Below are 21,539 nucleotides of genomic sequence, written 5' to 3'. Positions count from 1 at the left end.
TCTCTCTCTCTCTCTCTCTCTCTCTCTCTCTCTCTCTCTCTCTCTCTCTCTCTCTCCACGCTTCCTGTTTCTTAACGCACAGAGTACACCGCGTGTTATCTGTCACATAACACACACTCTTTCTCTCTCACAATACACATGCGGTGGCTGCAACAGCAGGAAGCACTGAGCTCTATCATCAGACAGTGGAAACACAACCACAACATGCAGGGCTGAAGCTGTTCGTTCACTGAAGGACAACTCTACTGACCAATAGTTGCTGTTTTTACAGATGAGAAGGAGAGAGAATAAACTCTTACTGTCTGAGACCTGAGAAGAAAGGAAAGGAGAAGAGGATATAGTAAAAGAGAGATACTTTACTGCTTTCTCTGAGACCTGAGGAGAAGAGAAGAGAGGAGAGGATATAGTAAAAGAGAGATACTTTACTCCTTTCTCTGAGACCTGAGGAGAAGAGGAGAGGAGAGGATATAGTAAAAGAGAGATACTTTACTGCTTTCTCTGAGACCTGAGGAGAGGAGAAGAGAAAAGAGGAGGAGAGGATATAGTAAAATAGAGATACTTTATTCCTCTCTCTGAGCCCTGAGGAGAAGAGAAGAGAGGAGAGGAGACAAGAAGAGACCGTATTTTTCTGTTTTAGTCTCTGATGGAGGATGTTCTTCAGTGATGCAGATGTAACAGCCTGTGAGTCAGGACATGCAATTCTACTACGTGTACGTGGTAAGTGTGTGTGTGTGTGTGTATGTGTGTGTGTGTGTGTGTGTGTGTGTGTGTGTGTGGGTGTGCACACTACTGTGCAACACACTACTGTTTATACCCTAGCACACTACTTAGAATTAAGAAATGTATTGCTAGGTATAAACAGTAGTGTACTGGGTATAAACAGTAGTGTACTGGGTATAAACAGTAGTGTACTGGGTATAAACAGTAGTGTGTTGGGTATAAACATTAGTGTACTGGGTATAAACAGTAGTGTGTTGGGTATAAACAGTAGTGTGTTGGGTATGAACAGTAGTGTGCTGGGTATGAACAGTAGTGTACTGGGTATAAACAGTAGTGTGCTGGGTATAAACAGTAGTGTGCTGGGTATAAACAGTAGTGTGCTTGGTATAAACAGTAGCCTATTTGTGACTCCACGTCAACTACTCATAGTTTGTTCTGCTAGGAGTTAGCTGCTGTCTGTCTTCACATTATCATGATCACAGTTCATACTGTCTTTACGGCATCTTACTACCAGTGGAGGCTACTGAGGGGAGGACGGCTCATAATAATGGCTGGAGTAGAGCTTCTCCTTCAATAAAACACAATAAACCTCAGTGGAAGTTTCGTAAACGTTTGGAACAATATTAAATGGCTGGGAATGAACTTCTTACAAAGTATGTCTTGCATTTTGCACCTGCAGATTTGATTTGATTTAATTTGGATCTCTTTTAGTCCCCATTTGGACTAATCTTCCAAGCAGAGTTGCTCTCCTTTTTAATATTGCAAGGAGAACCTGCTTCTATTCATGATAATTCATTTTATATATAAAGCACATTTCAGGCACCCAAGGCACAACTCACATGATAAAAAAAGTACAACAAATCACCGATGTTAAGATATTAAAAACAGACGGTGCACAGATGCAAAGCACATTGTTTTACAATGTGTTTCTGTAAGTACGATTTCATTACAAGGAAAAGTGTTTTTTAACGATTATTTAAGATTATTACCCTTTAAAAGATTAACAGTAGTTTCTGTTTCACCCCCTGGAGTCAATGTCTGATTAGCCCAATAAAGGGGTTTTCAACTTCCCTCTGGGAGTGTAATGATATGAAATCTCTGCTCATAAACATATGTATGGTTCATTGAAGTGACCGACTGCCGCTTGTAGAGGGGATGTAACGATGGCCCTTACATTGCTACATGTAGATCAGGACCTGTGGAGCTCCTCTTGACGACTTTCTCCAGGAGTTGATGTGTGTTTGTCTGAACCTCCACAATCTAACCCTCCACAATCTAACCCTCCACCCTCCATCACTGGACAATCTAACCCTCCAACAATCTAACCCTCCACCCTCCATTTCACTGACAATCTAACTCCACAATTAACCCTCCATTCACTGAGAATCTAACCCTCCAACCCCACCACTGGACAATCTAACCCTCCACCCTTCCACCACTGACAATTAAACCCTCCACCCTCCACCACTGACAATCTAACCCTCCACCCTCCACCACTGACAATCTACCCTCCACCCTCCCACAATCTACCTTCACATGACAATCTAACCCCCGCACCACGACAATCTAACGCCTCCACCCTCCACCGACGTGACACTCTAACCCTCCACCTCCACACCCTTCACCACTGACAATCTAACCTCCACCTTCCACCCTCCCACCCGTCCACAACTGATCAATCTAACGCCTCCACCCTCCACAATCTAACCCTGCGCACCACTGAACAATCTAAATAACGCATCCACCCTCCACCCTCCACCACTGACAATCTAACCCCTGCCACCACTGACAATCTAACCCTGCCACCCTCCACCACTGACATCTACCCTCCACATCTAACGCTCCCACCACCCTGACAATCTAACCCTCCACCTCCACACATCTAACCCCCCACGCACTGACAATCTAACCCTCCAACCCCCCACCACTGACAATCTACTAACCCTCACCCCTCCATCACTGACAATCTAACCCTCCACCCTCCACCAGATGACAACTAACCCTCCACAACTACCTCCCACCACTGACAACTAACTCCACCCTCCACAATCTAACCCTCCACCACTGTTGAAATCTAACCCTCCACCTCCACCACTACAATCTAAACCTCCACCTCCATCACTGACAATACTAACCCTCAAACCCTCCCACAATCTAACCCCCACACTGACAATCTAAGCCCTCCACCACTGACAATCTAACCCTCCACCCCTCATCCACTGACAATCTAACCCTCCACCCTCCCATTCACTGACAATCTTAACCTCCACCTCCATCACTGACAAATCTAACCCTCCACCTCTCCATCACTGACAATCTAACGCTCCACCCCCCACCACTGACAATCTAAACCCTCGACCCTCCACACTGACAATCTAAACCCTCCACCCTCCACCACTGACAATCTAATCTCCACCCTCCACCACTGAAATCTAACCCTCCACCCTCCATCACTGACAATTTAACCCTCCACCCACATGGACAATCTAACCCTCCACCCTCCACCCTCCATCACTGACAATCTAACCTTCACCCTCCACCACTTGACAATGTTAACCCTCCACCCTGCCACCACTGACAATCTAACCCTCCACCTCCACACTTGACAATCTAACCCTCCACCTCCATCACTGACAAATCTAACCCTCCACAATCAACCCTCCACCCTCCACCACTGACAATCTAACCCTCCCACCCTCCACCACTGAAATCTAACCCTCACCCCCACCACTGGACAATCTAACCCTCCACCCTCCAACCACTGAATCTAACCCTCCACCCTCCACAAGTCTCACCTTCACCACTGACAATCTAACCCTCCACCCTCCACAAATCTCACCCTTCACCACTGACAATCTAACCCCCACACTGACAATCTAACCCTCCACCCTCCACCACTGACAATCTAACCCTCCACCCTTTACCACTGACAATCTAACCCTCCACCCTCCACCCTTCACCACTGACAATCTAACCCTCCACCTTCCAACCTCCACCCTCCACCACTGACAATCTAACCCTCCACCCTCCACAATCTAACCCTTCACCACTGACAATCTAACCATCCACCCTCCACCCTCCACCACTGACAATCTAACCCTCCACCACTGACAATCTAACCTCCACCCTCCACCACTGACAATCTAACCTCCACAATCTAACCTCCCACCACTGACAATCTAACCCTCCACCCTCCCACAATCTAACCCCCACCACTGACAATCTAACCCTCCACCCCCCACCACTGGACAATCTAACCCTCCACCCTCCATCACTGACAATCTAACCCTCCACACTGACAATCTAACCTCCACCCTCCACCACTGACAACCTAACCCTCCACAAACCTAACCTCCCACCACTGACAATCTAACCCTCCACCCTCCACAATCTAACCCCCCACCACTGACAATCTAACCCTCCACCTCCACCACTGGACAATATAACCCTCCACCCTCCATCACTGACAATCTAACCCTCCACCCTCCACCACTGACAATCTAACCCTCCACCCTCCACCCTCCATCACTGACAATCTAACCCTCCACCCCCACCACTGACAATCTAAACCCTCCACCCTCCATCACTGAGAATCTAACCCTCCACCCCCCACCACTGACAATCTAACCCTCCACCCTCCACCACTGACAATCTAACCCTCCACCCTCCACCACTGACAATCTAACCCTCCACCCTCCACCACTGACAATCTAACCCTCCACCCTCCATCACTGACAATCTAACCCTCCACCCTCCACCACTGACAAGTCTAACCTCCACCCTCCACACTGACAATCTACCCTCCACCCTCCATCACTGCAACTCTAACCCTCCACCTCCACCTGAAATCAACCTCCACCCTCCACCTGACAATCTAACCTCCACCCTCACCACTGACAATCTAACCCTCCACCCTCCACCACTGACAATCTAACCCTCCACCCTCCATCACTGACAATCTAACCCTCCCCTCCATCATGACAATCTAAACCCTCCACCCTCCACACTGACAATCTAACCCTTCCACCCTCCACCAACTGACAACTAACCCTCCCACCCTCCACCACATGACAATCTAACCCTCCACCCTCCACCACTGACAATCTAACCCTCACACCCTGTCATCACTGACAAATCTAACCTCCACCCTCCATCCTGACAATCTAACCCTCCACCCTCCATCACTGACAATCTAACCTCCACCCTCCACCACTGACAATCTAACCCTCCACCCTCCACCACTGACAATCTAACCCTCCACCCTCCCACACTGACAATCTAACCCTCCACCCTCGCATCACTGACAACTCTAACCTCCACCACTGACAATCTAACCCTCACCACTGACAATCTAACCCTCCACCACTGACATCTAACCTCCACCCTCCTCACTTTATATAGACCAGGTGCACAACAAATCAATCAATCAATTTTATTTTATATAGCCCTTCGTACATCAGCTAATATCTCGAAGTGCTGTACAGACACCCAGCCTAAAACCCCACAACAGCTAGTAATGCAGGTGTAGAAGCACGGTGGCTAGGAAAAACTCCCTAGAAAGGCCAAAAACCTAGGAAGAAACCTAGAGAGGAACCAGGCTATGAGGGGTGGCCAGTCCTCTTCTGGCTGTGCCGGGTGGAGATTATAACAGAACTATGCCAAGATGTTCAAAAATGTTCATAAGTGACAAGCATGGTCAAATAATAATCATGAATAATTTTCAGTTGGCTTTCATAGCCGATCATCAAGAGTTGAACAACAGGTCTGGGACAGGTGGCGGTTCCATAACCGCAGGCAGAACAGCTGAAACTGGAATAGCAGCAAGGCCAGGCGGACTGGGGACAGCAAGGAGTCACCACGGGCGTAAATAAGTCCCACGCATGGTCCTAGGGCCCAGGTCCTCCGGGAGAAAGAAAGAAAGAGAGAAGGAGAAAATTAGAGAGAGCCAAGATTTTCAAAATGTTCATAAATGACAAGCATGGTCAAATAATAATCAGGAATAAATCTCAGTTGGCTTTTCATAGCCGATCATTAAGAGTTTACTTCCCCAAACATCTTACTTCCCCGTCACTTCTGATTCTTCTTATACACTGTCTGTTCTCTCAACGGCTTGCTGGCCTGTTGCTATTTACAATCAGTTGTTTACCAATTATTTCCCCAGTTTTCCAATTATTTTCCCAGTGGTTTCCCAAATCCCATCATGCTTGTAGCCAATGCAGGTTTTAAATGCAATGTTACCGCGGTCGCTGGGATCACAATCAGGGTGCAGATGTCGGCTCAACTATTAATCACCTCTAAAGATCAAATCCGTATTTGTGGAAACAATGCCACTGTTCTAGCTGGCACCTTTGTTATTATCTTGGTTTTGTTGACGAGGAGAGGAGCATCCAGCAGAATGGTAATCATAAAAAATAGCTGTTCTCTCGCACGTGCAATTATGTCAGAGGGAGAAAAAAACGGTGTTTGTTTACAGTAACTGTTGTTGTTGTAACATCCCAAACAGACAGTTTCACAATTAAGGATTCTAACTTTAAACGTAAAGCGCGCTATAATGCAGCTCTAGTGAGGATCCAAATAAATCCCAGCCTTACTGTATTGCCTGCTCTCTTACTGCTATAGTTACACTGTCAAAAATAACACTCTTACTATTTTACCGTAATTACACTATTGGTAGAGTATGAGCCAGAGTCCAACAGAGTCATCTCCCTAAATACTTTCTACAACGGTAATGATTGTAAATCTAGCGTTTTCCTGTAATCCACTAGAGGTAGAGAGAGGAGTGGATGTGAGGGAGGGATGGACAGAGAGAGAGAGGGAGAGAGAAGAGGGAAAGTGGGGGTGGGAAGGAAAGAGGGAGAGAGAGAGACAGAGACAGTTAGAGAGTAGTGGATGTGGGGGAGGGATGGAGGGAGAGAGAGGGAGAGAGAGAGAGGAGGGAAAGTGGGGGTGGGATGGAAAGAGAGAGAGGGAGAGAGAGGAGAGAAAGTGGGGGAGGGATGAGAGAGAGAGAGAGAGAGAGAGATGGATGGATCTCTCAAGAGTTAGAGCGAGAGGAGAGAAGTGGAGGAGGTATGGAGAGAGGCAGAGATGGAGGCGAGAGGAGTCTAGGTCTGAATGGGACTTCATGGGTCTCGCCCTGTTAAAAAGTTGAGGCTGAAAATATCTCAGCTAATGAGGATAAATCAACTATCCCCTCCTATTACGACTCTATGGCACTAGACAACTCTTCTTGATTCAGTGCCAACACACACACAGAGAGGACCCAGAGTGTTACAGTTCCTCTATGGAAAGCGCTCTGGGTACATATCTCATATGTGTTTGCTTTCCTCACCGTCCATCAAGATGTATCTATGGAGGAGACAGTAGGGACTCTCTGGAGGTTTTTCTGTTGGAACTTTTAGAGTTTGTCCCAGGACACAAACACACACACACACACACACGCGCACACACACACACACAACAACCCACCCAACCCACACACACACACACACACACACACACACACACACACACACACACACACACACACACACACACACACACACACACACACACACACACACACACACACACACACACACACACACAGCGGCCTGCAGTACTGTATGTTCTTCCAGTGTCTCTCTGAGCGATGAGTCTCTCTTCCTTCTGAACACTCAGTTCCATTGTGTGTGTGTGTGTGTGTTTGTATGTGTCTATCTCTGTCTCTGTGTGCGTATTTGTTTGTACGCACACAAATCCTCGTCCTCTTGGCCACCCCTCATAGCCTGGTTCCTCTCTAGGTTTTTTCCTAGGTTTTGGCCTTTCTCGGGAGTTTTTCCTAGCCACCGTGCTTCTACACCTGCATTGCTTGCTGTTTGGGTTTTAGGCTGGGTTTCTGTACAGCACTTTGAGATATTAGCTGATGTAAGAAGGGCTTTATAAATTGATTTGATTTGATTTGTTTGTGTTGTGTGTCTGACCTCTCTCTCCTGTGTGCGTCTGTCTCTGTTTCTGTGTGTGTGAATGAGGTACTTGCACCACGGTGTGTGTGTGTGTGTGTGTGTGTGTGTGTGTGTGGGTGTGTGGTGTGTGTGTGTGTGTGTGTGTGTGTGTGTGTGTGTGTGTGTGTGTGTGTGTGTGTGTGTGTTGTGTGTGGGTGTGTGTGTGTGTTGTGTGTGTGTGTGGTGTGTGTGTGTGTGTGTGTGTGTGTGTGTGTTTGTGTGTGTGTGTGTGTGTGAGTGCGGTACTTGCACCACGGTCTGTGTGTGTGTCCCAGTGTGCGCTGTTTTGTGCATATTGTTCAGGAACAGATATGAGTCACTGAAGGGAGATCAGGTATCGTACAGGGAGAGAGATAGAGACCTAGCTGTTGAACATGATGACAAATCAAAATCTTAAATGCAAAAATAGTCATGATATCATGAAGGAAAGGAGCACGGAGGAAAGGAGCACGGAGGAAAGGAGCACGGAGGAAAGGAGCACGGAGGAAAGGAGCACGGAGGAAAGGAGCAGTGAGGAAAGGAAGCACAGGAAAGGAGCACGGAGGGAAAGGAGCACGGGAAAGGAGCACGGAGGAAAGGAGCACGGAGGAAAGGTGGCAGTACAAAAACACCAACGCTTCGGCATCAAGCCATCATCATCATCATCATCATCATCACATTGTATTAGTCACATGCGCCAAATACAACAGTGTTAGACCTTACAGTGAAATGCTTATTATGAGCCCCTGACCAACAATGCAATTAAAAGAAATATGGATAAGAATAAGAAGTAAAAGTAACAAGTAATTTAAAGAGCAGCAGTAAATAACAATAGCGATACTATATACAGGGGAACGGTACAGAGTCAATGTGCAGGGCACCGGTTTGTTGAGGTAAAATGTACAGTACATGTACAGTTGAAGTCGAAAGTTTACATACACCATAGCCAATACATTTAAACTCAGTTGTCACAATTCCTGACATTTAATTATTGTAAAAATTTCCTGTCTTAGTTCAGTTAGGATCACCACTTTATTTTAAGAATAAAGAATTATTTTATTTCAGCTTTTTATTTCTTTCATCACATTCCCAGTGGTCAGACGTTATACATACACTCAATTAGTATTTGGTAGCATTGCCGTTAAATTGTTTAACTTGGGTCAAACGTTTCGGGTAGCCTTCCACAAGCTTCCCACAATAAGTTGGGAGAACTTTGGCCCATTCCTCCTGACAGAGCTGGTGTAACTGAGTCAGGTTTGTAGGCCTCCTTGCTCACACACGCTTTTTCAGTTCTGCCCACAAATGTCCTATAGGAATGAGGTCAGGGCTTTGTGATAGCCACTCCAATACCTTGACTTCGTTGTCCTTAAGCCATTTTGTCACAACATTGGAAGTATGCTTGGGTCATTGTCCATTTGGAAAACCCATTTGCGACCAAGCTTTAACTTCCTGACTGATGTCTTGAGATGTTGCTTCAATATATCCACCTAATTTTCCAGCCTCATGATGCCATCTATTTTGTGAAGTGCACCAGTCCCCCCTGCAGCAAAACACCCCCACAACATAATGCTGCCACCCCCGTGCTTCCCCGTTTGAATGTTTGGATGTTCTTTGGCTTGCAAACCTCCCTCTTTTTCCTCCAAACATAACGATGGTCATTATGGCCAAACAGTTCTATTTTTGTTTCATCAGACCAGAGGACATTTCTCCAAAAAGTACGATCTTTGTCCCCATGTGCAGTTGCAAACCGTAGGCTTCTTCCTTGCTGAGCGGCCTTTCAGGTTTAGTCAATATAGGACTCGTTTTACTGTGGATATAGATACTTTTGTACCTGTTTCCTCCAGCATCTTCACAAGGTCCTTTGCTGTTGTTCTGGGATTGATTTGCACTTTTCGCAACAAAGTACCTTCATCTCTATGAGACAGAACGCGTCTCCTTCCTGAGCGGTATGACGGCTGCGTGGTCCCAAGGTGTTTATACTTGTGTACTATTGTTTATACAGATGAACGGGGTACCTTCAGGCATTTGGCAATTGCTCCCAAGGATGAACCAGACTTGTGGAGGTCTATAATTTCTTTTCTGAGGTCTTGGCTGATTTCTTTTGATTTTCCCATGATGTCAAGCAAAGAGGCACTGAGTTTGAAGATAGGCCTTGAAATACATGCACAGGTACACCTCCAATTGATTAAAATTATGTCAATTTGCCTATCAGAACCTTCTAAAGCCATTACATAATTTTCTGGAATTTTCCAAGCTGTTTAAAGGCACAGTCAACTTAGTGTATGTAAACTTCTGACCCACTGGAATTGTGATACAGTGAATTGTAAGTGAAATAATCTGTCTGTAAACAATTGTTAGAAAAATGACTTGTGTCATGCACAAAGTAGATGTCCTAACCAACTTGCCAAAACTATAGTTTGTTAACAAGAAATTTGTGGAGTGGTTTGAAAACAAGTTTTAATGACTCCAACCTAAGTGTATGTAAACTTCCGACTTCAACTGTAGGTAGAGTTATTAAAGTGGCTATGCATAGATGACAACAACAGAGAGTAGCAGCGGCGTAAAAGGGTGGGGGGACAATGCAAATAGTCTGGATAGTCAGTTGATTATGTGTTCAGGAGTCTAATGGCTTGGGGGTAGAAGCTGTTTAGAAGCCTTCTGGACCTAGACTTGGCGCTCCGGTATCGTTTGCCGTGCGGTTGCAGAGAGAACAGTCCATGACTGGGGTGGCTGGAGTCTTAGACAATTTTTAGGGTCTTCCTCTGACACCGCCTGGTATAGAGATCCTGTGTTGAGGATCAGCGCGGCGGATGTGTTGTTACCTACCCTTACCACCTGGGGATGGCCCATCAGGAAGTCCAGGATACAGTTGCAGAGGGTGGTGTTTAGTCCCAGTGTCCTTAGCTTATTACATTTACATTTAAGTCATTTAGCAGACGCTCTTATCCAGAGCGACTTACACATTGGAAAGTTCATACATATTCATCCTGGTCCCCCCGTGGGAATTGAACCCACAACCCTGGCGTTGGAAGCGCCATGCTCTACCAACTGAGCCACACGGAACCACACCTTATTCACCTTATTGATGACCTTTGAGGGCACTATGGTTTTGAACGCTGAGCTTTAGTCAATGAATAGCATTCTCACATAGGTGTTCCTTTTGTCCAGGTGGGAAAGGGCAGTGTGGAGTGCAATAGAGATTGCATCATCTGTGGATCTGTTGAGGCGGTATGCAAATTGGAGTGGGTCTAGGGTTTCTAGGATGATGGTGTTGATGTGAGCCTTGACCAGCCTTTCAAAGCACTTCATGACTACTGACGTGAGTGCTACGGGTCGGTAGTCATTTAGATAGGTTACGTTATTACCTTAGTGTTCTTGGGCACAGGCACTATGGTGGTCTGCTTAAAACATGTTGGTATTACAGACCCGGGCAGGGAGAGGTTGAAAATGTCAATGAAGACACTTGCCAGTTGGTCAGCGCATGCTCACAGTACATGTCCTGGTAATCCGTCTGGCCCTGCGGCCTTGTGAATGTTGACCTGTTTAAAGGTCTTACTCACATCGGCTGCGGAGAGTGTGATCACACAGTCTTCTGTAACAGCTGATGCTCTCATCCATGTTTCAGTGTTATTTGCCTCGAAGCGAGCATAGAAGTAGTTTAGCTCGTCCGGTAGGCTCGTGTCACTGGCTCTCGGCTGTACTACCCTTTGTAGTCTGTAATGGTTTGCAAGCCCTGCCACATCCGACGTGCGTCGGAGCCGGTGTAGTACGATTCAATCTTAGTCCTGTATTGACGCTTTGCCTGTTTGATGGTTCGTCGGAGGGCATAGTGGATTTCTTGTCAGCTTCCGGGTTACAGTCCCGCTCCTTGAAAGCGGCAGCTCTAGCCTTTAGCTCAGTGTGAATGTTGCCTGTAATCCGTGGCTTCTGGTTCGGGTATGTACTTACGGTCACTGTGGGGACGAAGTCATCGATGCACTTATTGATGAAGCCAATGACTGTTATGGTGTACTGCTCAATGCCATTGGAGGAATCGCGGGACATATTCCAGTCTGTGCTAGCAAAACAGTCCTGTAGCTTAGCATCTGTACATTTTTTTATTGATCTAATCACTGGTGCTTCCTGCTTAATTTTTTTGCTTGTAGGCAGGAATCAGGAGGATAGAATTATGGTCAGATTTGCCAAATGGAGGGCGAGGGAGAGCTTTGTATGCGTCTCTGTGTGTGGAGTAAAGGTGTTCCAGAGTTTTTTCCCTCTGGTTGCACATTTAACATGCTGGTAGAAATTTGGTAAAACGGATTTAAGTTTCCCCGCATTAAAGTCATCATCATCCTCATCATCATCATCATCACCATTAAGCCATCATCATCATCATCACCATCAGGCCATCATCATCACCATCACGCCATCATCATCATCATGACCACCATCCTCATCATCATCACCATCTTCCTTATCAAGCCACCATCATCATCATCCTCCTCCTCACCATCAATCCATCACCATCAATCCATCATCATCATCATCATCATCGCCATCAACCATCATCATCACCATCTACATCACCATCACCATCTTCCTTATCAAGCCACCATCATCATCATCCTCATTCTCATCATCATAATCAAGCCATCATCATCACCACCATAGCCATCATCGTCATCATCATGACCATCATCCTCCTCAGCATCATCATCACCATCATCATCAGCGTCATCATCACCATCATCCTCACCATCATCTGTGTAAAATCCGATATTATAACATATACAGTTCCTTGCAAAATTATTCCTCCCCCTTGGCGTTTTTCATATTTTGTTGCATTACAACCTGTAATTGAAAATGATTTTTATTTGGATTTCATGTAATGGACGTACACAAAATAGTCTAAATTGGTGAAATGAGATTTAAAAAATTACTTATTTCAAAAAATATTAATAAAATAACAACGGAAAAGTGGTGCGTGCATATGTATTCACCCCCTTTGCTATGAAGCCCCTAAATAAGATCTGGTGCAACCAATTACCTTCAGAAGTCACAAAATGTGTTAAGTAAAGTCCACCTGTGTGCAATCTAGGTGTCACATGATCTGTCACATGATCTCAGTATATATATACAACTGTTCTGAAAGGCCCCAGAATCTGCAACACCACTAGCAAGGGGCACCATGAAGACCAAGGAGCTCTCCAAACAGGTCAGGGACAAAGTTGTGGAGAAGTACAGGTCAGGGTTGGGTTCTAAAAAACGTTGAACTTTGAACATCCCACGGAGCACCAATAAATCCATTATTAAAAAATGGAAAGAATATGGCACCACAGCAAACCTGCCAAGAGAGGGCTGCCCACCAAAACTCACAAACCAGGCATGGAGGGAATTAATCAGAGAGGCAACAAAGAGATCAAAGATAACCCTAAAAGAGCTGCAAAGCTCCACACGGAGATTGGAGTATCTGTCCATAGGCCCACTTTAAGCTGTACACTCCACAGAGTTGGGCTTTACGGAAGAGTGGCCAGAAAAAAACTATTGCTTAAAGAAAAAAATAAGCAAACATGTTTGGTGTTCGCCAAATGGCATGTTGGAGACTCCCCAAACATATGGTCAGATGAGACAAAAATGTAGCTTTTTGGCCATCAAGGAAAACGCTATGTCTGGCGCAAATCCAACACCTCTCATCACACAGAGAGGACCATCCCTACAGTGAAGCATGGTGGTGGCAGCATCATGCTGTGGGGATGTTTTTCATCGGCAGGGACTGGGAAACTGGTCAGAATTGAAGGAATGGTGGATGGCGCTAAATACAGGGAAATTCATAAGGGAAACCTGTTACAGTCTTCCAGAGATTTGAGACTGGGATGGAGGTTCACCTTCCAGGAGGACAATGACCCTAATCATACCGCAAAAGCAACACGAGTGGTTTAAGGGGAAACATTAACATTTCTTGGAATGGCCTAGTCAAAGCCCAGACCTCCATCCAATTCAGAATCTGTGGTATGACTTAAAGATTGCTGTAAACCAGCAGAACCCATCCAACTTGAATGACCTTTTTCGCCTTAAAGAATGGGAAAAAATCCCAGTGGCTAGATGTGCCAAGTTTATAGAGACATACCCCAAGAGACTTAATGCTGTAATTGCTGCAAAATGTGGCTCAACAAAGTATTGTCTTTGACAGGGTGAGTAGTTATGCATGCTTAAGTTTTAAGTTTTTTGGGCTTATTTCTTGTTTGTTCACAATAAAAAATATTTTGTATCTTCAAAGTGGTAGGCATGTTGTGTAAATCAAATGATACAGACCCCCCAAAAATTGATTTTTATTTCCAGGTTGTAAGGCAACAAAATAGGAAAAATGCCAAGGGGGTGAATACTTTCGCAAGCCACTGTAAGCAGAGTATACATTGTTGGTTGCTAAAGGAAATATTTAATTTAATCTCATCTGTGTACTGAGACAGCAGTTTTGATCATAAAGAAGCATCCTTATATAGGACTTCTATTATCCTCAAAGAGAGTTTGAGTATCTCTTTGCTCAGTCAGTTGTTGTCGTTCATGGTTGGATGGTAAGCCACCCAGAAGCATCGCTTTGGGGCTGAGAGGTGGAGAGCAACCCAGTTGTTGATTGTTCCTGACTCACAATGCTTGACTTACTGTACTTAACCTACTTTACGTAAGAGATGTTAAGGCTCCCAGTGTCAGCAGACCCAACATCAAAGCCCCTTCTCCGATAGTTTTCCCATTTCCCCTCTATTCCCAATGGAGGAATTACCGCCGGATCCAAAATGGCGTCCGACTCTCTGTAGCTTTCATCACAAGATGGATGGCCATCCAGGGAACTGGAGCATGGTCTGCCATAGTAGGTGGCAGGTAGCCTAGTGGTTAGAGCGTTGGGCCAGTAACCAAAAGGTTGCTGGATTGAATCCCCGAGCTGACAAGGTAAAAATCTGTCGTTCTGCCCCTGAACAAGGCAGTTAACCTACTGTTTCCTGGTAGGCCATCATTGTAAATAAGAATTTGTTCTTATCTGACTTGCCTAGTTAAATAAAGGTTACATTTAAAAATATATATAATTATTCTAATGACCTCTTTCTATTTACCTATGATCTCTTCCTGTCTCTTCCTGTCCATCAGTTATTGGACAATCTGGTATTCTATCTATGGTCTGGTTATACAGTGCATTCGGAAAGTGTTCAGAACCCCTTCACTTTTTCCAAATTTCTTTACGTTACAGCCTTATTCTAAAAAATTATTCCCTCATCAATCTACACACAATACCCCATAATGACATCACTATACCCCATAATGACATCACAATACCCCATAATGACAAAGCAAAAACCGTTTTTTAGACATTTTAGAAAATCACATTTAGGTATTCAGACTCTTTACTCAGTGCTTTGTTGAAGAACCTTTGGCATCGATTACAGCCTCAAGTCTTCTTGGGTATGACGCTACAAGCTTGGCACACTTGTATGTGGGGAGTTTCTCCCATTCTTCTCTGCAGATCCTCTCCAGCTCTGTCAGATTGGTTGGGGAGTGTCACTGCACAGCTATTTTCATGTCTCTCCAGAGATGTTTAGTTCGGGCTCTGGCTGGGCCACTCAAGGACATTCAGAGGCTTGTCCCGAAGCCCTGCGTTGTCTTGGCTGTGTCCTTAGGGTTGTTGTCCTGTTGGAAGGTGAACCTTCACCCCAGTCTGAAGTCCTGAGCGCTCTAGTCTCCGAATCCCTGCTGCTGAAAAACATCCCCACAGCATGATGCTGCCACCACCATGCTTCACAGTAGAGATTGTAGTGGCCAGGTAACGAGCAGTGCCTGGTTTCCTCCAGACATGACACTTGGCATTTGGTTTCATCAGACCAGAGAATCTTGTTTCTCATGGTCTGAGAGACCTTTAGGTGCCTTTTGACAAACTCCAAGCGGGCTGTCAGGTGCCTTTTACTGAAGAGTGGCTTCTGTCTGGCCACTTTACCAGAAAGGTCTGATTGGTGGACTGCTGCAGAGATTGTTGTCCTCTGGAATGTTCTCCCATCTCCACAGAGGAACTCTGGAGGTCTGTCAGAGTGACCATCGGGTTCTTGGTCACCTCCCTGACCAAGGCCCTTCTCTCCCAATTTCTCAGTTTGGCCGGGTGGCCAGCTCTAGGAAGAGGGACTTTCAATGCTGCAGACATTTTTTTGGTACCCTTCCCCAGATCTGTGCCGTGACACAATCCTGTCTTGGAGCGCTACGGAAAAATTCCTTTGACCTCATGGCTTGATTTTTGCTCTGACGTCAACTGTGGGACCTTATATAGACAGGTGTGTGCCTTTCCAAATCATGTCCAATAAATTGAATTTACCACAGGTGGTCTCCAATCAAGTTGTAGAAACATCTCAAGGATGATCAATAAAAACAGGATGCACCTGAGTTCAATGTTGAGTCTCATAGCAAAGGGTTTGAATACTTATGCAGATAAGATATTTCAGTTTTTTATTTGTAATAAATGTGCAAACATTTCTACAAACCTATTTTCGCTTTGTCATTATGCGGTATTGTGTGTAGATTGATGAGGGTAAAAAAGGCTGTAACGTAACAATATACGGAAAAAGTAAAAGGGTCTGAATACTTCCCAAATGCATTGTGCAATTCATTTGGAAAGTTTTCAGACCTCTTGACTTTTTTCACGTTTTGTTACCTTAATTAAGCCTTTTTCTAAAAATGATTACATTTTTTAAAAACTCAATCTACACATAATAGCCCATAATGACAAAACTAAATAAATAAATACATTTTTTTTTTTACATTTCTTAAAACAAAAAACTTAAATACCTTGATTATGCACGTGTATCTATAGTCTGATCAGGTCTCCATTCATAAGTCATTGATAGGTAGGCTTATGGTTATCTAGTAGACTAACACATATTGAGTACCCACAATAACCTTGTTGTTGTCAGAACTATGTTTAACCCACTGAACTATCAGGAACTACACTCTTTAAAAAAAAAGGTGCTATCTAGAACCTAAAAGGGGGTTTCGACTGTCCACATAGGAGAACCCTTTGAAGAACCCTTATTTGGTTCCAGGTAGAACCCTTTTGGGTTTTCATTCCACAGATGGTTGCAAATGGAACTCAAAAGGGTTCTACCTGGAATCAAAAAGGGTTCTCCTACGGGACAACCAAAGAACCATTTTGGAACCCTTTTTTTCTCTTGAATGTAGTGGTGAATTATTAGTGGAATTTTCTATCAATAACCTCCACCAGGTTTCAATGTAGCCTAGAACCCTCCCCCTCCACATAGAATTATTTTTATTCTAAGCATGTATAAGAGAAGTGAACATAAGACTTTATCTGTGCTCCCTACCTATGATTTTAATTGGATATAATTCAAGGTTATTGGAGAAGGGATTTAGACTTTGGCTTTCTCTCGCTCCCTCTCTTTTCTATATATAAAAGAGTTGCTGATCTGAGATCAGTTATTTTTAATAGTTATCATGGAATGAGTTTAAAGGTACAGTCTGAGATCTGGTTTGGGTATCTGCTCAATGGATAGTCTTGATATTTACCCATTTGTTGAACTGTAGCTTTAACTCTGTCCTTTGGTCTGATATTAAGATTAAGTTGAACTGTAGCTTTAACTCTGTCCTTTGGTCTGATATTAAGGACTTAAGTGACTGTGAACTTCTTAGTAGTCGCTACTTTAACTCTGTCCTTTGGTCTGATATTAAATTAAGTTGAAACTGTAGCTTTAATCTCTGTCATTGATTGGACTTAGCATCGTCTGCTAGATTAAGATTAAGTAGAACTGTAGCATAACTCTGGCCTTTGTTCAAGTAAGATTAAGTGAACTGTAGCGTTAACTCGTCCTTTGGTCTGATATTAAGATTAAGTTGAACTGTAGCATTTAACTCTTTCCTTTGTCTGATATTTAAGATTAAGTGAACGTAGCTTTTAACTCTGTCTTTGGTCTATGATTAAGGTCGGGATGCATTTAATCCAATTGAACGTAGAACACTTTGACTAGAGCCATTTCATCAGAAAATATTGATACATTGTCTTAGGTTCCCACACACACACACCACTCACACACACACACACCACGCACAGACACACACACACAGACACACACACACACACACACACACACACACACACACACACACACACACACACACACACACACACACACACACACACACACACACACACACACACACACACACACACACACAACAACACACCACACACACACACACACACACCAACCAAACCACCCCCCCCCACACACAACACACAACACACACACTGTACATATCAGGCTGGTGCTGAATGCGCATCCAAACAGGAATGTAGGCAAAAAATCTCCAGATAATACCAGAAATGTTGGGTATGCGTTACACAATCACACAAACGCACACACACACACACCGTACTGCATCGACCTGGATTGGATCAATTTGATGTTAAACTGTTTGAACGTGACCTAATTGACGAACCAATCATCAATATTCTATGTAAGGGATAACCAATGCGTTCTATAGAAAATAATGAATGCCTTTCAAAGTGTGCATTATTTTCCAGAGCCCCCAGTGGATTATCCTTTTAATACAATGGCCATAATTTAACACATTTGGCGCTAGAAATGTGTTCAACATCCACTGAAGTAGCTAGCAAGTTTACTAGATAGCTACAGTAGTTACCGTGGTAACCAAACAGACTTACTAGTTTAGCTAACTAAACTATCAGTCCATTACCAATACTGTTTTCAATTTGACTTTTGCTTTCAAAAGCAGCTCAAAGAAAACATGTGAAAATGAACTAGAGCCGTTGAATTCTACCGTTCTGATATACCGTGCATTACAGGGAAAGAATACACACTCTAGAATGCCCTTCAAGCAATCAGAAATGAGTATTCAACAATGCCATGTTATATTATAATCAATATTATAAACTGTGGTTCCAGCCCTGAATGCTGATTGGCTGACGGCCGTGGTATATCAGACAGTATACCATAAGAATGACAAAACATTTATTTTTACTGCTCTAATTACATTGGTAACCAGTTTATTATAGCAATAATGCACCTCGGGGGGGTTGTGGTATATGGCCAATATACAGTTGAAGTCGGAAGTTTAAATACACCTTAGCCAAATACATTTAAACTCAGTTTTTCACAATTCCTGACATTCAATCCTTGTAAAAATTCCCTGTCTTAGGTCAGTTAGGACCTATATCAAATATATTTTGATTTGTTTTTAACACTTTTTTGGTTACGACATGATTCCATATGTGTTATTTCATATTTTGCATGTCTTCACTATTATTCTACAATGTAGAAAATAGTAAAAAATAAACGTGAATGAGTAATTGTGTCCAAACTTTTGGCTGGTACTGTATTTCTGTATGGACCTGTGAACAGGGGCATTGTCATGCTGAAACAGGAAAGGGCCTGCCCCAAACTGTTGCCACATAGTTGGAAGCACAGAATCATCTAGAATGTCATTGCATGCTGTAGCGTCACGATATCCTTTCACTGGAACTGAAAGGGGCCTAGTTTGAACCATGAAAAACAACCCCAGACCATTATTCTTCCCCCATGACACTTTATAGTTGGCACTATGCATTGGAGGAGGTAGTGTTTTCCTGGCATCCGCCAAACCCACATTTGTCCGTTGAACTGCCAGATGGTGAAGCGTGATTCATCACTCCAGAGATTGCATTTCCACTGCTCCAGAGTCCAATGGCGGTAAGCTTTACACCACTCCTGCCAACGCTTGGCATTGCGTATGGTGATCTTATGCTTGTGTGCGGCTGCTCGGCCATGTAAACCCGTTTCATAAAGCTCCCGACGAACAGTTCTTGTGCTGACGTTGCTTCCAGAGGCAGTTTGGGACTCGGTAGTGAGTGTTGCAACTGATTTTTACGCACTACACGTTTCACAGCTCGGCGGTCCCGCTCTGTGAGCTTGTGTGGCCTACCACTTCGCAGTTGAGCCGTTGTTGCTCCTAGACGTTTCCACTTCCCGCTAAGCGGAAAACCAGATGGGATGACGTATCGCTGCAGAATGCTATGGTAGCCATGCTGGTTAAGTGTGCCTTGAATTCGAAATAAATCACGGTGGGAACCACACATGCGGAGATCATCCGTTCACAAAGACAAGGCGTTTGGAACCAAAAATTGCGAATTTGGACTCATCAGACCAAAGAACAGATTTCCACCAGTCTGATGTCCATTGCTCATGTTTCTTGGCCCAAGCAAGTCTCTTCTTATTATTGGTGTCCTTTAGTAGTGGTTTGTTTGCAGCAATTTGACCATTAAGGCCTGATTCACACAGTCTCCTCTGAGCAGTTGATGTTGAGATGTGTCTGTTACTTGAACTCTGTGAAGCATTGATTTGGGCTGCAATTTCTGAGGCTGTTAACTCTAACGGGTCCTATACAGGTAGATATCTCTACATCCAGGGTAATATACAGGTAGATATCTCTACATCCAGGGTCCTATACAGGTAGATATCTCTACATCCCTACTATTTGGAACTAGGATTTGAATATAGACTGCTATTTGGGAACTAGGATTTGATATAGAACTACTATTTGGAACTAGGATTTGATATAGAACTGCTATTCGGAACTAGGATTTGATATAGAACTACTATTCGGAACTAGATTTGATATAGAACTGCTAATTTGGACTAGGATTTGATATTAGAACTACTTTTGGAACTAGGATTTGATATAGAACTGCTATTGGAACTAGGATTGATATAGAACTACTATTTGGAACTAGGATTGATATAGAACTGCTATTCGGAACTAGAATTTGATATAGAACTACTATTCGAAACTAGGATTGATATAGAACTGCTATTTGGAACTAGGATTTGATATAGAACTACTTTTGGAACTAGGATTTGATATAGAAACTGCTATTTGGAACTAGGAATTTGATATAGAACTGCTATTTGGAACTAGGATTTGATATAGAACTGCTATTTGGAACTAGGATTTTGATATAGAACTGCTATTTGGAACTAGGATTTGGATATAGAACTACTATTTGGAACTAGGATTTGTATAGACTGCTATTCGGACTAGGATTTGATATAGAACTACTATTCGGAACTAGGATTTGATATAGAACTGCTATTTGGAATAGGATTGATATAGAACTACTTTTGGAACTAGGATTTGATATAGAACTACTTTTGGAATTAGGAATTTGATATAGAACTGCTATTCGGAACTAGGATTTGATAACATTTGTTTGAGTAGCTCTGATCAATTTGTTTCCTCTCTTAGCATCCTTTGTTTGTTTATGATGGTGTAGCATTACAGGACAGACTGCATTCTGTTGGAACATGGTTGATACTGGATTGGCAGTATCCATACCAGTCATAAGTCCCATTTGCCAACGACGTAATCGGTGTAGCCTAAGCGGGTAGCCGAAACACAGGGAAGGACAACGCAAACACGTTTTTGGAATCTATCCTAACCGGGGTGGCCTGGACGGCAACAATGTTATCTAGCATAACATCAGGCTTAAACAAGCAATAGGGCAGGAGAAGAGAGCACTTTGAGGGGAGAGGGGCGAAGGGTTAGTTTTTAGAGGAGGTGATGATTGATATTGGGTGGGGAATGTTAGAGTATGACGTGTTTAGAAAGAAACGTTGGCATCCTGGAATTGAAACTCTTGGGTGAAATGTATAGGAGCATCCTGGCACCCCCGTCCTCTATGTGTGTTTACTGTCCCCTCTGGCATTTCCTCCGGGAATAAAACTATCAAACAGCTTGGGAGAGCACTGAGAGAGGAGAGACAGAGAGAGAGAGAGGCAGGAGAGCGAAAGAAAGAAGAGAGGACAGAGAGAGAGAACAGAGACAGAGAGAGACAGA

General features: G+C 43.9%; 1 protein-coding gene and 1 non-coding gene across 2 annotated transcripts in view; one reads left to right on the top strand and one right to left on the bottom strand.

Moving 5' to 3' along the window:
- Positions 1 to 155: 155 nt before the first annotated feature.
- LOC111979016 (rho GTPase-activating protein 6-like) overlaps positions 156 to 21,539 on the top strand; it is a 102,254-nt gene continuing 80,870 nt past the window's right edge. The window contains exon 1 of the mRNA XM_070449055.1: positions 156 to 717. Within this exon, the coding sequence (XP_070305156.1) occupies positions 694 to 717 (24 nt within the window). The 5' untranslated portion in view covers positions 156 to 693. The remainder of the gene's footprint in view (positions 718 to 21,539) is intronic.
- Positions 10,671 to 10,747, bottom strand: trnag-ucc (transfer RNA glycine (anticodon UCC)). The gene has a single exon. It is a non-coding gene; the product is annotated as a tRNA-Gly (tRNA).

Source organism: Salvelinus sp. IW2-2015, linkage group LG19 (assembly GCF_002910315.2).
Source record: "Salvelinus sp. IW2-2015 linkage group LG19, ASM291031v2, whole genome shotgun sequence".
Taxonomy (NCBI): domain Eukaryota; kingdom Metazoa; phylum Chordata; class Actinopteri; order Salmoniformes; family Salmonidae; genus Salvelinus; species Salvelinus sp. IW2-2015.
The sequence above is the reverse complement of the archived record's forward strand: the minus strand, read 5'-3'. Positions and strand labels throughout refer to the sequence as shown.